A 19,963-nucleotide genomic window follows, 5' to 3' on the forward strand; every position below is an offset into this window, starting at 1 on the left:
CAAATTTCGCCTTGACGTGTCGGGATTATTTTCAACAGCTCCTAAAACGACTATTTTTCCAACTCACTCTACCTATTTGATTCATATAATATTGTCGTTTTCTTTAAAAATTGAACACAATCAATTAGGTGGTGTTGCAATCGTGTGAAAATGTCTCTTAAAGGTTGTCTTGTCTCTCTCTCGTGATACAAATTGCTTGCTGCTTGATAATAATAATAATAGCTTTATTGTGCATAAATTACACCCAAAAGGTAGGGGTTAGCCTATGGCTATCTTTCACCCCTCCTGCTAAGTAACACAAATAACATTTACGAGCAATAAGGTAATTACCTAATATAATTCAATTTTCTTCAGCGGCAAAATAAATACATCTCAGTTTGCAGAAAAGTGAAGGAAAACACTACACTACAAGACATTACTCCATGCTGGTCAACAAAGTTGATTTCAAATGATGTTTCACTTCATATAAAGATGAATTCAGGAGAGGAATTATCCTGTTCAAAAATAACGGTGCCAGATAGAAAATGCATCTTTTGTATTTAGATGTAACATGGTTTGGAATGTTGAAATTATTGAACCTGGTATTGATGCTACGGATATTAGAACGACGTACTATAAGCCAGGTTTGTATAGAATAGACTATCATATTCAATTTTTCATATTTCTCATACTTCATTGCGAATGTGTTGAACAAAAACAACTAATTGAAGAGCATCTTTACTACCTGAATCACCTTGATCAACGTGTGCGTTTCAAGGTCTACATGAAAAAACCTAAAAGCTCTGTATTTCAAAGATGATTCTAGCAAAACATCAAGTATGCTACATTTTTGGAAAGTTAACTTTGAGCTCCATTGAAAAATGCCAGAATACAGGGTGTAACTAAATAAGTATAAAACATTCAAGGAGGTGATTCCTCATCGAAAAAAAGATAGGATCTTTCTCATAAAGAAACTTCAGTGGAGCATCCCTTGTTAAGATACAGCCCCTTAAAGAGGGTACATAAAATTTGTAAAACAATTTTTTCACAAGCACTAAAGAAGTTACAATATTGGAATTAACCTGTCGTTTTGTACTACCAAAAAGACACTTAGCCAAAAATTTATTTGGTTTACCCCATGGTGGAAAAAGCAACTCCTAAAATTCATTTCTAATGTAACTTTTTGTCTTATTTGTTTACCATGTAAAAATTCATTTCCAATAGCCTATTTAATTCTAAACAAAAAATGTCTCTTGGAGAACAACTACGGAGATACATCGTCATAAATGCGAAAATACGAAACTAATATATCTAGTAGGTCGCTATTAGCGATAGTGACAATTAAGTTGGTATGACGCTGTCAGTTTGTGAGTTTTCGAAATTGAATTAATACTAATTGTGTGTTGCTGTTCTGTTTTTAATTTGTTACTTTAATAATTCACTTGTTATTAAAATGGCATTCACAAATGAGAAAATGGCTGATATGCATTACGTTTACGGTCTGTCGCAGGGGAATGGGTTAGAAGCTTCTAGAAGATATGCTGAAATGTATCCTCGACAGCAGCATCTTCCACATAGAATATTTGCTCGACTTCATCAACGATTACGAGAATATGGTTCATTCGACAAAATAACGCGGGATTGTGGTCGCCATCGAGAAGTACGAACACCACAGCTTGAGGAAGCAATACTTAATTTGATTGAAGAACAACCTACTACCAGTATTAGAAAGATTGCTTTCCAGCTAAATGTTGATCATATGACGGTATTTCAAATTTTAAAGGAACAACTCTTATACCCTTACTATCTGTAACGAGTACAGGCACTGTTGCCGCGAGACTTTCCGAATCTTTTTGAATTTTGCAATTGGATGCTGGAAATGATTAGAAGAAATCGTGACTTTCTGAAGATGATAGAATTCACAGACGAATGTAGTTTTTCTCGGGACAAGATTATTAATTTTCATAATTACCACATATGGGCTGATGAAAACCCTCACGCTATTGTCGAAACTAACCATCAAGAACAGTTTTCTCTTAACGTGTGGCTCGGAGTTATTGGGGATGATTTAATCGGGCCTCATTTTCTACCTCCTCGATTAAATGGCGAGGCATACGTTCAATTTTTAAGAGAAGTGTACCAGTACTGCTGGAGGAAGTTCCTTCGGGCGCCAGAAGGGATATGTTTTTTATGCATGATTTTAGTCCATTTTAGTCAAGTAGCACGTCAGCATTTAACTGAAACATATGCAAATCACTGGATAGGTCGAGGAGGACCACAGAACTGGCCCGCTCGATCCCCGGATCTCAATCCTTATGACATGTATCAAAGTGGTGTTTGTATAGGGCTGAGTTTGTTGTGAAATGGGAGATTGTGTTTCTCTGATCTACTGATATTCGTATATTTCTTTGGTCGAAATACTTCCCTATGCATGTATGTTGTTTCGTTTCAGAATTCTTTCCATTTCATTGTGTTTGTTCCTTTCTTGTTTTTCTTCTTTCTTCGGTGTTTTACTTTGTGAATTGTATGCTTTTCATATCCATTCTGCTGAAGACTTTTTTGTTTATCATTCATTGCTTGATCCTTCGTGTTCTCGACTGTTAGACGTCCAGATCTGAATATAATGATCTTGTTTACCGCTTGTATCAATTGGTTTTCAGTAAACTCTGTGCTGAATTCCTCTGTTGTGTTTTCCTCTAACTTGTACACCAAGAAACAACAACTCGTTGTTTTTTTTGTGGTGAACTGGATTTTATCGTGGACTGAGTTCCGGTATGCCACGAAACGGTCGGGTTCCTTTAGGCCAAATGAGAAAAATGTCGACATATCTCAGCCATAATTTGAGTTTCATCGGGGCCTTGGTTTCTGAATAGACCATGAATAGGTTGGAGATGATAGGTGATAACGCGGAACCCATTGCAACACCTTTTACCTGTCTATAAATTATGTTGAACCTCAAATATATGTTTTTCAAGTCAGGTTTTTTCCATTTCCATCCATTTCTAAGTTGTGTCATGTTATTTGTTAGTCAAAAGAATAATCTGGGTGTCGTTTATGAACCATCCTTTGACGGTCAATTTCAAGTATAGCAATAGATATTGTGGACCATTAGAATTAATGAATTTATTATTGCAACAATTTACCGGATATGAAACATTCAAACGACGTATATGTGCTTCAATTTTCCATCCAATTAACAGAACTCATAAAAATGTCACATAAACTGAATGAGATTCTCGTTATTCCTAAGTCGGCGTAGTATAAACTCATTTTCAAACATTTTGTTTATAATAAACAATACGCGGGTTTTAACATAAACATTTCATTATTGCTATTTTCGTTACAACCTTGGCGAACTTTTATGGTAAATCATATGCCTAAATACGAACGCAATCCTTATAAACGAATCGTTAACGTTTTTCCCTTTCGTTCGTCATTTTGTCTTTGTTTTGCGCAAGTGACATCCGCCTATTCTGTTAGTATTAGAAATTGATTCAATTAGTAGCGTAACGAATCGGAAAATATGGAATTTCGACTATGAAATTATACTAATAGCCGGTTCTATGAAATTTGATCGACACGTTTTCTGTTCAAGAGCTTACGATGATTTAGGATGAAGTATTTTAGGCAACTCCACTCTCTGCCTGGAACGTTCATTGATACTTCTTACGGAACATTCTTCATAATCAGTCCGGTTTCCAAAACAATGAGGAAATTTACTTATTACATTTCGAAGAAATAAAAGCAATAAAGTGACACCCTTCTGTCGCTATGTACAGTGTTTCATTTCAAAACTTACAATTTCACGAACGAAAGCTGAAATCGAAAAATGCTTGAAACCGTTTCTAGGATAGTAAGGGGGAACTAAAGGATGAAAGAGAACTCATCCCCATCAACCCCCTAGGCCCCACCCGCCAAAACACAAAAAGTTTAAATTGCAGACCCCTACTTGCGAAACATCATTGAAAATACTATAAAAAATGCTATCCAATGGTATACATAATAACTGTACAGGGTGAAACAATAATTGTGAAACTTTGGTTTAAATGGAATATTTAATGACGTTTTTGTTGAACTGCATATTCATTAGAAATGTCAATTAAGTAAATGTTCAAAGTGGGTTCCATTGTTTTGTAAACAATAAAACAGCCTATTTTCAAAAACTGCTCGAAATTGCGCAAATGTTTTTCTAGTAATAGCGCGACATGCGTGCGTAATTCTTTCTCGCAATTCCCCAAGTGACGCAGGTTGAGTTTTATAAACAACTGTCTTGACCCCTCAGAAAAAAGTCAGGTGGCGCCAAGTGTGGTGACCTCAGTGGCAACTCAATGGGACATCTCCTTCCAATCCATTTGTTCGGATAATTAGCATCAAACCAGTGCCTAACTGGAGCTGCATAGTAAGGAGATGCAGTTTTGTTTATTTACATTACCATTCAGCATGAAAGTACATTCATGTTATGTGGTTTTTTAATATAACATTCATGACTGAAACAAATATTTTTTAACATTCTCGGTTCGACGCTAATTCTTTCAGTCATAAGTTCATAAAACTCAATTCGTCGGTCTGAATTATCATCACCTAGTTCTTAAAGAATTTGTGTTTTGTACGGGTGAAACTTATGTAATTTCAACACATTTCTAACCGACTCATGTGAAACTCCTGTCACTGCAAATACTTGACGTTTTGATGCAGTAGGCTACATTGCAAAATTTTTAAGGACCTCAATTTGGGTTGCTTCATTCAGTAATCTTGGGGCATTCTTTTTTTTATTTTGCACTGATCCGGTTTCTCTAAACTTTTCAACTAAATCGCAGACGTACACGTGACTTACATTTTTGTCCGGATGCCTTTCATGAAATATTTGAGCTCTTTTCAAATAACACTGGTTCTGGAAGGCAAATATGGAAATTATCTCCACTCGCTCAGGTATACTGTAAACCATCGTGACAACTACAGCTGAATGACAGTACAGATCGTACAAATGATGAAAACTAATGACATTTAAAAGTCTCAAACAAACCAAAAATTATACACTTGTATAAAATTTTTTTTCAAAGCAGTTCTGATATGCTTTTATTGGTATATCTTTGAGCTCTCTCAGCGATTCTGTTTTTATTTTCTCAATCGTCGCGAAACGCCATCCTTCCAGGTGTCTCTTCAATCTTGGATACAGAAAAAGTCGCAGGAGGCAAATTTGGTGAATACAGTGGCTGAGGTGTTACGAACAAGCAATGACGAGTGAGCAGGTGCATTATCATGATGCAAAAGCCATAACTGTTATTCCACAATACCGGACGCTTTTTTGTAGTGCTTCTCCCAAGCGGCGCATAACTTCAAGACAATACTCCTTATTGACCAAACGACCATGTGTCAAGAACTCCTAATGCACTATGTCACGGTAATCGAAGAGAGCAGTGAGCAGAACCTTAACGTTTGATCGGACTTGTAGTGCTTTTTTGGTCTTGGCTCTCCTGAGCTCTTCCATTGGGACGATTGGACTATGGTTTCGGTCAAAGCGTATGCCGAAGATTCTTCACCATTTATGGCTCTTCAAGTAAATTGAATCTCTGTGAACATCATACAAAAATTCTTGAGCTAACCTCGTGCAACGGTTTTTTGCCATTTACCATCATCGACCCATCTAACTCGAAACCTGAACTGTCAAAATTTCGAAAAAATGTCTATGAGGAATATAACAATATTTTTACTTCAAGCTTTTCAGTTGGAGCGGATTTCCCCCGACAGAAAAAACCACAACAAAACTGCAACTGTTTCGATTTTGCCAAAATAAAACTTCGAGTTGTCAAAATAAGAAATATTGAAGACTTTGTGTCGCGGTCGACGAGGAAATGTCTTGTTGGCAGGCGGAAAGATCGAGATGTTTCGGTGTTTTGTTTGTGTTTTTGTAAACAGGGTTCGCAATTCGCAATGAAGAAACGGTCGGCGACAACAACAAGCAACTATTCATATACAGTGTGTCCAAGATAAGGATCTTAAGCATGGGAATCTCAGTACCTGTTGGAGATACAGCTTAGGTTAAAAAACGAGAATTTGACAATATCAATTTTATTTTTTTCTGACTTTATTTGAAAAGATATCAGAAAACGAATAACACTTTTTCATTGGCACTTTCAAGGTACTACACGATGGTATTTTTAGTTTTTATATCCGACGTTTCGTTTTCAAAAAACCATCATCAACTTTATTTTTTTAAATAGCCCGAAAAAAAAGTACACCCTGTATCTGATTCCATTTTTCATTACGAATTCAACAATGTATCACATGCCATTGTTTTCTTTTTAGTTTAAGGGAAAATTGCATTTTTTCTATTTTTAAAATGTATTTTTAAGTAGGTTAATAATGATTTTTTTAAAGTAATGAAAACAACAAAGAAATTAACGCATTTTTTATTTAATTCAAAGGAGGCGTTCAAACAGGTTTCCGTTATTTTCCAAACATGAGTATGATCTTCTAACTGTAGAACTTAAAACATCACGTAACATCTCTGGTGTAATACTGTTAAATGCGACAGTTACACATTCTCGTAACTGCTGTTCAGTTTCAAAAGAATGTTGGTAAACCCGATTTTTAACAAAACCCCATATGAAGAAGTCCAGAGGAGTTAAGTCAGGGGATCGCGCTGGCCAAGACACTTCACTAAAGGTTCCAATCCACCTTCCAGGAAATCGCTGCGAAAGATACTCTCGAACTTGTCTAGAATTATGTGCAGGAGCACCGTCTTGTTGAAACCAACAGTTATTGACCTGTGCCAGAGGTAAATTATCTAAACAGTCTTCTACATAGTTTTGCAATAAATGATGGTATCGTTCGGCGGTCAAAGAATTATAGTAAAAAAACGGACCTAGTATTTTAGTTCCTACAATTGCACACCACATATTAAACCCAAAACGTTCTTGATGTCTTGATATTTTCTTAACACGCAGATTTTGCTGAGCCCAGTAATGCGTATTGCGGCGGTTGAAGATACCATTATTAGTGACCATACTTTCGTCGGACCATATCATTTTTGAAGGGAAATTATAATCTTCTTCACACGCGCGTGTATACCATTCGCAAAAATTTCGGCGCCGTTCGTAATCCCCTGGTTTAAGTCCTTGGCAAATCCTAAATTTATAGGGGTGATATCTATTTTTACGCAAAATAAATTGAGCTGTGGATTTGGCTACTCCTACATTATTTTCGATTTGCCTAGTTGATATTTCAGGGTTCTCAACAACTGCTTGTAAAACATTATTTTGGGCTTCTTCTGAAGATTACTTTTTTCGAGATAAAACAGGCTTTTTAAATGAACCATATTCTTTTAAATTTCGAGCCAGCTCTAAGAAAATGGACTTACATGGCTGCTTTCTTTCTGGATATGTATTAAGATACATTGCTGCTGTATTTACAGTATTTTTGTGGCACAAAATGTAGCACGTTAGCATGTCAAACTTTTCTTCATGGCTATAATGCTCACCCGGCATATTCGACGATAATAACACAATATTATCTATTCAACAATAAACAATAATAACGACAACAGTAACAATAACTCTAAAAACAACAACTCGACAAACAGGCTAACAACAACGACAATTACTATTTTATCGTGTAATTAAATAATATTTGACAGGCTCGGTGACAGGTATTTACGTCAAAGCATTTGTTTGCAACACCTACTTAAAGATTTTTTTTTAAATAGAAAAAATGTAATTTTCCTTTGAACTAAAAAGAAAACAATGGCATGTGATACATCGTTGAATTCGTAATAAAAAATGGAATCAGATACAGGGTGTACTTTTGTTTCGGGTCATATAAAAAAATAAAGTTGATGATGATTTTTTGAAAACGAAACGTCGGATATAAAAACTAAAAATACCATCGTGTAGTACCTTGAAAGTGCCAATGAAAAAGTGTTATTCGTATTTTGATATCTTTTCAAATAAAGTCAGAAAAAAATAAAATTGATATTGTCAAATTCTCGTTTTTCCCAAATATCTCAGCAGGCCATGAAAATTCTTCAAGTTTCTAAACGGCATGTAAATAAGCTCTAAAGAACAAAACTTTTTCCTAATTTAACCTAAGCTGTATCTACAACAGGTACTGAGATTCCCATGCTTAGGATCCTTATCTTGGACACACTGTATAGCATGTCTGTAATTTGTATTCTGTTTGAAAATATCTGGTCCACAAATTTTATTTGTGGAGATCAAATCGTGTTTCGCTAACACAGTAGCTTCATCAACAGTGATTTGAATACTACAAGTTGCCTCTTGCAGTAATATTTGTATACTACAGGTAACCATAATTGAGACTACCTCCAACAAATTACTTTAACATCTCAATTATTATCACCTGAAGCATATTACCTCACTTCTACATCAATAATAATTCTTTTTTGGTTTTTCTAAGAAAACAAGTTCAATAATTCAATCTATTTAAATCCAGTTGGTCGTTCATTAGAATGTTTGAATTTTTAAGTTTATCATTTTCCATTGCTTCCGAATTTATTTTCTATGTGTAAAATTAAAATTTCGAACTTTTCGTTAAAGATATGATTTTCTTCTAAAAGATGTTTTGAATATGTTGAACTTGTTTTTTTATTTACATAGCTCATATAATGTTTCTGGATTTGATTCCTAAATGTTCTGCCAGTTCAACCAATATATTCCTTAGGACACCTTCCACAGTTCAATTTATATACTCCTGATTTCTCGAATTTGGATGTTTTGTCTTTATTATTTTTAACTAAATTTCCCAACGTATTACTTGTTCTATATGCAATTTTAATATCTCGTTTCCTAAAAAAAGAAACCACTTTCTCCATTGTTTGTCCAAAATACGTTATAGCTGTTTACTGCAATTGGCTTGACGATAGGAATAGAATCCAGGAACATCAGATGAGCTATGTAAATGAGAAAACATGTTCAACATATTCGTTAGAAAAAAATCATATCTTCAACGTAGAGTTCGAAGTTTCACACATAGAAAATAAAGGTTTGAAACTGAATCATTTGGAAGCAATGGACATTAATGAACTTAAAAATTCAAACATTCTAATGAATGACCAACTGGATTTGAATAGATCACCATTAGTGAACTTGTTTTCTTAGAAAAACCAAAAAAGAATTATTATTGATGTAGAAGTGAGGTGATCATAAACACGTCGTGATATATTTTTCAAATTAAGTTTATGGAGATCAAATCGTGAGGTGTAGTTTATGAAATTCGTATGTAATCATTTATCAAATCTGCCATAATTTTATGCTTTCCATAATCTACTCGTCTTCTGAACAATGATCTCATCTAGTATCATGTTTTTTTTATCATCGCTCCTTTTGCTCAAAAGATTGTATCATAAAAATTGCAGCACTTTATAAAAACATAGTCTAGAGAAGGTATAACGAAAACTTCTCGTGTAGTGGAAACGACGAAAAAATTTCACAACAAAACACGCCACTCTAGTTTTTGTCTGTTTGGTGTAATTCAAGTTTCGAGTTTGTTTTCAAAACTGAAACAAGTTTTTGTTTCTGTTTTTGAAAAGAAAAATAGTCGCAAGCGAGCGCATTTGGTGAAAATCCGCTTTTTGACGCCTGACTTGTTTCTGTTCATAAATCCCTGCTGCGGTTTCTTCATTTTTGTGTTCTCAATTCTCAAAAAAAGTAAAGTTTTACTGCACTCCAATTCCAGTGATATCAATTGTTGAACAATTTCCCTCGAACTATTCAAAATGTAGTTTTATATCAAGAATTCGCAAGGTAGGTGAGCAATTATCGATCTGGGAGTCTCCGATTGCATTTAGCATTCGATCGATTGTAAAATTGTCGCGCAATCGATACATGTATGGATTTAAAGGAGCATTCTTTTGAATGTCGATTTATACTTCTAAAGGATCATTTCAATTTGTTTTTACATTCCTTCTCCGTTTTAGTTCATCGAGAAAACTATTTTTCATGTTTGATGGTGATTCAGATAATCATTTTGAAACTTATTCCACGATACTAAGAACCGTTATTCAAGATTGGCAAATTATTTTTATCATACCGGATGGGGCAGTCGTGAAAACGATCTTGCATGCAAAATAGATCTATTTATACTGAAAAAGCTTCACTCTTTTTCCAATTACTCGTTTTTGTAACAGTTCGAAAAATACTATAAATAAGATAAAAGAAATCGAATAGAAAAGTTAACAAATTTCTGCATGTATCCAACCAAAACAAACTAGTACATTATTCTTCAATTTTATTTTAATAAGGTTCGTGACGTAACTTCCAGTTTTCTCTTGAATCGTTTGGTTTGGCTAATAAGGAGAATTAAGTTTCATTTCTTGTTTTTCTCGTCGTATCTGATTGAGGTAAATAAAAATATCATAGCAGCGAATTGAAATGATTCCCAGCTGTTTACGAGAAAATTCACTTCAAACTTCTCCTGCCGATGTGAAGGTCTTGACTCATAAAGGGTGGGAACAATTGAATTAGCCAATTCAAAAATAATTCATATTTTTCAATATTTATCAAGAAATTACGTTCTGATCCGTTATGTTTCGAGCAAATTCAATCACACGTTTAAGATCTTCAGCAAGAAAATGGCCCAATAGAAAATATTGAAGCACAATGATGAAAAAGTAACATAACAAATTTATTGAAGTGACCACTGGAGAAATATTCGTATGTTTTATTTTGAAAGAGGGGTAATGAATTTTTCAGCTTCACGAGTTTATTACATTTTCCAATCAGTTTTTATAACACCCATAACAATAACATTTTTTGACAACACCTATTACAATAATCTTGATTCTGTATTAGTTTCTACGGGGCTTTTGTTGCCTTGTGAGTCGATGCCTTGCATCTATAGCTTGGAACTCCCATATACATGCTCATTTCATTCAGGTATTCTCTAAAAATTGACAATGTTCTATGAGTAACTCTGAAATCAGTCTATACCAGTTTCAGTTTTGTTACATTCTCCTAGTATTATTTTTCAGCGGCTGATCTGGTTCCTCATCAATGTTTTTGGTTTCCTGACAGTCAGTTCATTAACCATGGAATTTTTGATCCATGTCTGTCACAGTCATCAGCTTTTTTTTGCCTGTGATGCCTGTGATGCCGCATTTAATCATCAGACAGCGCTGATTGGACCCGCATGAGTGGAGCCATACGCAGACCACACCTGTTTCGGCTCATGAAAGCATTGCAAACCTGATAGAATGTTCTCGTTATGAAAATTTGGCAGGCTTCGAAACATTTTTTTTTGGTTTATCAACAAGTTTTAGTATGCGGACAAGTCATTAGCCTCGTGTTTTGGGTAGATAATGGTGATAACTCCTCGAGGCACCTAGTCCGTCAGCCATGTAACATTGCAGAATCATCTCAACTAGATGAATTCTCTGGAGAAAAATATCTGCTTGAGGTTGGGATTGAACCCATGACCTTTCTGTTGTGAGTCGGACGGACTCCTAGAAAAATTCACCATTGTTCATTTTTTATATTTACCTTCATTTTTCATATTTGCTACATGGATCCTGTGAATTTTTGAGTGAATAGTCTTTCAGTTGAAGTCAATTAGGGGCATAGGGGCATGATGCGGAGTGTAAAAAACATTTTTGATGGCATTCTAAATTTATTTCAATATTTGTTGAAGCTCAGTATGATGAAGTTAATACAATATCAAGTTTTTTTTATGTTATTAAGAGTGTTAATAACTTTCGACACTCAGTTACTTACCCTAAATTTTTCAGACGGTACTACTGGTTGACCTGCAACTTCCCATTGAATGATCGGCTGTTCTTTATCTGAACCTCTAACTCGAACACAGAATGAAGCGTTTCCTCCCTCAGCTATCATCACTGGAGATGGATGTTTCAAAAATTCTATTTGAGGAATGTCCATATCTTTCTCTGAAACGAAAAAAAAAAACATGAGAATACCACTGAGTGTTGTTTATTTTTGATAATCTTAGGAAACAATTGTGGTGAAATTTCACTGAAATTCTTAAATTCTTTTCCAATGCAATATGTGAAAAATGCAATGACTATTTTATTTCAAACAGTGAAAATGTTGGTAATACAACGGGGTCAAAAATAAATCAGTTCAATGGAAAGTCACGAGTAGTGCATAAAAATTCATATATTACTATCCCAGGTATTGATGGTACAGATCTGGTGAAGATTTTAGTGACAGACTCATTTTTCTTGAAGCCAACGAATGAAACTGAAGTGCAAACTGTAATTGCTTCATTGAAAAATTCAAATTGTTTAGATGCCTATGAGTTCCGTTATGGTGAAGATGGCATGTGATGCTCTTAGTGAGACTATGGCACACCTAGGAGATATTTGCTTCTCCTGTGGAATGTTTCTAGCGAACCTAAAATTATGCCGAGCAACAACAATCCAAAACAAGGGAGATCCAAATGATTGCAATAACTATAGATTTATTACCATAACTCCCATTGTATCAAAGATCATTGAAATTCTAGTCAAAAACAGACTTTTTGTATTCTTTGAGGGGGATAGATATTTGAATGATGCTCATCATGGTTTCAGATCACAAGCAATGACGGAAATTGTTCACACCTTTTCCTATAATGAAAATTTGGGTATCTGCACCCGCTTACTTCTTTGAGATATATCTAAAGCATTTGACAGTGTTTCAGATGAGACATTATTGTGAAAACTTGAAAAATATGGTATTAGAGGCATAACGTATGACCTAATACATGCTTTATCGACAGACAGGCTGCAATAAATATTAAATAACAATGTGAAATCTAATACTAACATTGTTAAGCACGGAGTACCTTGGGGATCCGTTCTTGGTCTCCTTTCATTTATTATCTATATAAATGATGTTCCTACATATATTGAATAGCAGATGTTTTTTATATGCTGATGATGCAACTTTTGTCAATAGTAACAAACAAGTTCAGGAGCTAGATCAGTTGTCATGTGAAACACTGACAGAAAAGAAACATACTTTAGCGCTGTTTTATGTTTGTTTTATGTTTTATGCTTGAACGCAAATAAACTCAGTAAATAACTATCACAAATAGATCCCAAATGTATGACGGTGACAAAGAGGTGTGCTTACTAGGACTCCACCTTGATAACAAATTGAATTGAAATAGATATACGACATTGTTATGTAAAAAGCTCTCGAAGTGTCGATACGCATTGAGAGGACTAAGAAGTGTAGTTTCGAATGATGTGCTGATAATTACATATTTTACCAAACGGGAAGACATCATCAGGCTACCGAAGATACATTATCAAAACACAGCCAAACATACGAATTTTCTTCTCATGAACATATATAACACTTTGCCTAATGAGTGAAAAGACCTTCATATAAAAGAATTGAAGTTTAAAGTAAAAAAATCACTTGTCACCCATGCTTTCTATAGGATTGATGATGTATTCAATTGTCAGTGGTCCTAATATATGTGTATGTATATATGTATATATGTGTATTGATGATGTATTGATACATCATCAATCTATAAGATTGATGATGTATTCAATTGTCAGTGGTCCTAATATATGTGTATGTATATATGTATATATGTGTATGTGTGTAAATGTGTGTGTATATATATATATATATATATATATATATATATATATATATAAATATATATAAATATATATATATATATATATATATGTCCATATGTTAGTCATTACTGTTGTAGTGCGAGATTTTTTCTTGTGTAATGTATGTTTATTTTTTATATTTTATGTATGACGTACCTAAGCAAGTTTTGTAACAGAAATTGTAATTTGGAGTGGATAAAATTTCTTTTTTCTTTCTCTAAAATATAGGTTCTTATTCTTCAGATGGTTTCCCTTCCAATGAGAATTATTTTTATATAATCAAATGTTTCTTCAATGTAAGTATTGAAATTATGATCAGTATAAATATCGAAAACAATGTGATTCAGAAGCTGCTGTATTAGATGTCATTATGAAATTTCAAATATGATCATAAAATTCTTCTGAGTATTATGTACAATAAGGCCTCAGTACACAATTGGTTCCAAAATTATTTGTAGAAAAGAGAGCAGTATGTATATATGTTGGAAATTTGTAGGTCAAGGAAAACTGTATTATGTGGGGTTCCACGAGAATCTAGCCTTGCACCAGTACTTTTCGTCAAATATATAATTTCAATGGCTGACTTGAATTCGTTAGAAAAATCAATATGTTTGCTGATGATACATCTTTGATATAATCAGGAAATAATTACCAAGAAATAAAAATAATATGCTTTCTGATCCCAATATTCGTTATGTAATTGAATCAGATATGATCATTTATAGGATTGCTACACAATACAGTGAATGAAAGAGGTAAAATTTCACTCACATGGAACACCCACTAGTAGACATCCTATATTTCGGCATAAGACACTCGCCCTATTTACAAACTGAAATGGTAAGAGTGTTTTTTTCATAACTCGGTGTTCATATAAAAACATTTGTGTCAAAAGTATTTTTCTTTCTGGATTTGATTGCTTTCTTCATTTCTTCAGAAGATTCCCATATTTTTTTGTATACAGATGGGAAAATAGGAAGTCAAAACCTATATTTCCCAAAAGTATTTGTTTCGGAAGTATTTTTCTTCCGTGTAATTCAATGTTTACATACAAGTAGACAGGGCTTTTCTTCCAGTAACTTTTTTGCATGATCTACACATCTTTATATATGGTTCATTTTTTTAAACGGATTGTTTCCTTCTTTTCTACGAAAGATTTCCATATTTTTTGTATGATGGAGAAGTAGAAATCCAAAAACTTTTCTTTTCCAAGTATTAATCCCTCCTGAAAATATATCCCTAAAATATTATTATCATTATTATTATAGTAAGGGGGCATACTTGAAGACATGGTGTGAATAAAATTATCTAAAAAAACATTTTGATTCAATTACTGCGATACACATCTAAGTAATGACTTGAATGATAATTTTCACAAATTCCATAGCCTCTATTTTATTTGTCTTCATTTGATCAAAAAAAAATTGATTCCAGATATATTCACACATGAGACCCTTATCGATACAAAATAATTCAAATTACCAAAATTATTGAAGTCGATTTCTAATACTGCAATAATCCCTTGTTTTACCTACATCTTACTATTTTTCTTTATCAACTTCGATTCATTCAAATCTGTTGATTTTTCAATCTATTCAGTTATTAAAAAATGTCTAGGTAATCCATGTATCAATGATCTACAAGCACTTGAAGTTGCTTAATAATAGTCTGAGGAACATCCATGCTCTATCTGCGTCTGACTAGTAGAATTAAAACGAAAAAAGGACTATAGTTCATTGAATTAAAAAGAAAGACCCTTTCGGTAAGCCATACAATTTTTTCATCTAAAGATCATGCATTCAATCAAATAACTTAGTTATATAGAAATTGGAAACTGAATAAATCAGTATAAAAATAACGCACTACTTATGTTATGACCACTACTAGTGTTAATTTTTCAGTTTTTTATCATTGGTTTCTGTAATATATATGTATATACCCTGTATATATTCCTATATGAGTGTTTCGCAAATGTATTAAGTGGGATTTTTCACACTCAGATATTGAACGGGTGGCTTTTGATTTTATATAAAGACATTTGAGATTATTAATATTTAATAAAGGAGTTATTCGGGCTACTTTTATTATTTTCATACAGAACTCACGATAGAAAGTTCTGTACATCACAATTTCTCAGCAATAAGGATATGTCTGTTTCATAGTCAGAGTATATCAAATTTAAAATGAGAAATCCGTTTCAACAACGTTGCACTAAAGCAGGCAACATACCATCAATTCGTTTGATTTTGGGACGGTGATTTGTGGAACGTGCGGATGGGCTTTGTCGTGGAGCAGGATTGGACATCTTTTGTTGACCAGTGCAGGCTGCTGTTGATGCAGTTTTTGGTATATTTCGTCGATTTCCACACAATAGGACTCGGCTGTGATGATTTGGCCCGGTTGCAGAAATTTATAGTCAATCACACCTGCCGTTGACCACCATACAGTAACCATGGTCTTTTTTTGATGGGTTTCCACCAAGTGTCTTGGTGGATCTTCGGTATCCAACCACCGGCACCGTCCTGAACGTCTATTGTTGTCGTAGAGGATCCACTTTTCGTCACACGTGATGATCCGATACAAAAAAGGATCGTTTTGGTTGCGAAGAGGCAAAGAAGAAAATAACTGACTTAGGAACGTGACAATTTCTGTCGATCGTTCGAGGGACAGCCAGTATTTGAGATTTTTAACCTTTCCAATACGTTTTGAACCATCAAAAATCGAATGGGAGCTGACGCCTAGTACTTCTGCCATCCCACGCACTGTTTGTGATGGGTTAGTCTCCACCAGGGTCCCCAAATCCTTGTTCTGGATTACCGTAGGTCGACCACCTCGGGACTTATTTTTGAGTCTGAAATCTCCGGAACGCAATTTCGCAAACCAACGTCGAATCAACACCATTTGCCAAATACCTGATTCATTTTTCAGGCCATTTCAGCAGAGCTTCGGTTCAATATGATTTCGTAGAGAAAAATTTGGCGAAGTTCGCTTGACGACATCATATTGGCAATAATATGAAAAGAGGCAAAAAATTGAAATTTGGAAAGAATGAAGAGCATCACTGAATAGAATCCAAACATTTCCATCGATCAGTATATATACCACGACGCAGAAGATTCTCACTTTTTTTTTATCAAGACGGAGTAGTAGAAAGCTAAAAACTTTCTTTCCCAAAAAATTAATCACTACTAAAAATATAACCCTTTCAATTTAAACAAGATTCCTTTGGGATTTGATCAAATAAAGGACTGAATGTCTTTTTTAAAGCACAAAACAGAAGCACTACAAGAAAATAACTAAGGCGCTCTTAGAGCGGTACTAGTGCGAAAGTAGTGATTCACATTGGATTTGAATCGCTGGAGATGAAATCCATTTGGAAAAATGTTCTCAGGAAGTTATTTCCACATGAACGCCATTCTCCAAATGAAAGAGTTCTCAAAGAGTGAGGTTCGAGGTATAAAGAGTTGAACCTCAAAACGATAAGCAGCCATAGTTTGTCGTGTATTTCTGATATGTACCGGTCTTGGTGGAATCAAATGTGCCAAGTCACTTGAACATTTCCCGTGAAAGTATCTATAGAAGAGAGACAAATCTCTAACCTTTCTTCGATGTTCCAGACTATCAAGGTTGCAAGTGATGTTCGCGTCTCCAATCAGGCGGATAGCTCTTTTCTGGATGCAATCCAGCAGTTTCAGGGTAACATGAATATATTAAATTTATTCCGTGACATAAAATCGTAATTTTATGAATGAATTGTGTGTTTTTAATCATAATGTTATCCATATTGGTACTGAAGAGCCCTAAGGCAAGTGTCTTACGGCGAAACACCTATCTCTACCAGTGAGGATGACAGTGTTACATGTAAGTGAGAGTTTTACCTTTTATTTAGTATATTTTGTAGAAATTCTGTGAATGATATCTGATTCAGTTCCATTATGAATGTTCGGAATACAAACTGAGTAGAGACAAGTGTGTTTTGTATAAATCAGTGTTCATATGAAAGTATTTGTTTCGAAAGAATTTTTCTTTCGTGTAATTCAATGTATATTTGAGAGTAGCTATTTCAGGAGGGCTTTTTTTCCCAGTTTGTGTGGAAGTTACTTCTTTGCATGATCTACATATCTATGTATACGTCTTTTGAAATTGGTTGCTTCCTTCTCTTCTTTTTTTGTATCAAGATGGAGTAGTAGAAAGCCAAAAACTTTCCTTTCCAAATATTTATTGAGATATGGAGCTACAAAAACATATAAAAATAAAACGGACAAAACTTTTCAAACAACCTGATACTTTCTGCAAGTGTATTGTAGAATATAACGGCGTCAAATGTGAATCCTCTTTGAAAAAGTCCTGTGTAAATGTTTTTACCTCTATCGTTCATCTTTTGTATATCACATTTGAAAGGAGTTTGTTATGATCTTCATTTTAGTTGTTTGAGAAAAGTTTGTAGACCCAGGTCTCTAGGCGTGATTTACTAAATTCTTCTGGTTGAGCCAGCAGGGATATTTTATCTGTCAAGACACATGATCGTGTCTGTGGAAACAGCAGATAAACCAATCCCAGGATAACTTTAGTAAAGTAGAGACCTATAAGTGAAATATGTTTGAAAAATATATTTACAGAAAAAACTGTATATGGCCCTTTATAACATTTTTTTTTTCAGATAATATGAAATGAGAAGGCGGTCTCTCTAAGGATTTTCTATGAAAGTTATGCAATTGGAGAAAAATTAATTTATCAAACTTTCACGTGTGCAGCGTTGATAACATATTGTTTTTTTTTGTACGACGTAGAATTTTGTAATACACTCTATTCAGGCTCAAGAATTCATTCAATGAAATATATACAGAAACGACATGACGGACGAAATATATGTAGATGAAGAAATGAAAAAATGATATCATTTCATTCCGGATACACAAATATTAGGAGGCTGATCTATAAGTCCATGACAGTATTTTCTGGGGGCGTCAGCTCCTCACACATATGACGATGTACTTGCAAGAAACCAACAGCAGCGTTGGGTTCACTCGTTTATCTGAATCAATGGGCATATCAATTCACTATTGCGACACAAACCGCAACTGTACTGGTGTTCGATTCGCGGTTACAAGAGTGAATAAATAACAAGCGAATGTTCCTGCCACGGATTTGTCTCGCTTAATTAATTTGATAAGTTTTGAACATTTATCCATCGAGATGGGGACAGAAATATCAGAAGATGAAACTTTTATAACAAATCGGGTGAGGAAATAGTTAAACATGCGAAAAAACTGTTTTATGCAGTTTGCAGAATCACACCAAAGTCAACGATGGACCATCAACTCAATTGAATGAAGTGAAAAAACAAAAATTATTTCTATTGATTTGAATGGTAACAGATAGAAGAAAGAATATGTGAAAGAATAGAATAAAATTTGTGAGAATTTTAATGATCACTTCGTCAACATTGGTTCAAAATTATCATTCACCATTGTGAAATTGTGGAATTCATTTATTCCTTATATCCAATTCAATATGGCTTTCGAATGTCTAATCATACAGAATGTGCCACTTTGGATATGATCTTTAATATTCAGTTAGAATTAGATGTGTGAAGCTTTTTATACTGGTTATCAAGACATTTTGTAGAACAAATTATTTTGATGTTGCTATTAGAGGTGTTTTATGGTTTCAAAATTATTTGAGTGATAGGTAACGTGTATCTTAGGATTTTACTCCTTTTCATTCATATAAATTCGATTTCTGAATTACAGCTTTCGGAAATTTATTACTATTTGCTGATGATACAACTTTGATCTTTCTTTTATCGACCTGTTTTTGGATATTTTTACCTTCCACAATGAAAATATGAAAATTATAATGGAGAATATTATACAAAATTAGAAAGAGTAAACTTTTTAGTCTACCCCGATAAGTTACTTTTACCTATCAAAAAAATTGCTAAGAAATTTGCAGTTATTAGTTTGCTGATTATTTATTGCTCAGCTTACGTCTCTTAGAGTGAGGCTCATTGGTAAATATTCATTCTTGTCTCGTTCCATTCAACTCAATGTTCACCAATTTTAAAATGTGTTCTGACCATTTAGATCCTGTCAATTGTCTATTTTTTATATAATATCGATGTTCATTCTCACGCTCTTTCAATGGTCCCGAAGTTTCATCAATATAACTTTCACCACAAGAACAAGGTATCTCATTGATATAATTTTTTGTTTTTTATCCAGTGTTGTTGGGTTTTGTATATAAGAACTATTTTCAGAACAAAAAATACACGGAGATGTATACTCACACATACACCCAAAAAAGGTTGATAAAAAATTGATTTTCCTCCACAAAAAATGACTTTCGTTGAACTTTGATACACCAACAAATGGAAGAACAGACATATGTTCA

At 34.0% G+C, this 19,963-nt stretch overlaps 1 protein-coding gene across 3 annotated transcripts in view; it reads right to left on the bottom strand.

Moving 5' to 3' along the window:
- Positions 1-19,963, bottom strand: part of LOC111507951 (uncharacterized) — a 353,913-nt gene that overhangs the window by 65,005 nt on the left and 268,945 nt on the right. For all 3 annotated transcript variants that reach the window (XM_074178365.1, XM_074178366.1, XM_074178367.1), the window contains one exon: positions 11,706-11,878. In XM_074178365.1, coding sequence (XP_074034466.1) covers positions 11,706-11,878 — 173 coding nt within the window. The remainder of the gene's footprint in view (positions 1-11,705; positions 11,879-19,963) is intronic.

Source organism: Leptinotarsa decemlineata, unplaced genomic scaffold (genome assembly GCF_025532065.1).
Source record: "Leptinotarsa decemlineata unplaced genomic scaffold, Ldec_3_MD MMD2_tig00003736_RagTag_RagTag, whole genome shotgun sequence".
Taxonomy (NCBI): Eukaryota; Metazoa; Arthropoda; class Insecta; order Coleoptera; family Chrysomelidae; genus Leptinotarsa; species Leptinotarsa decemlineata.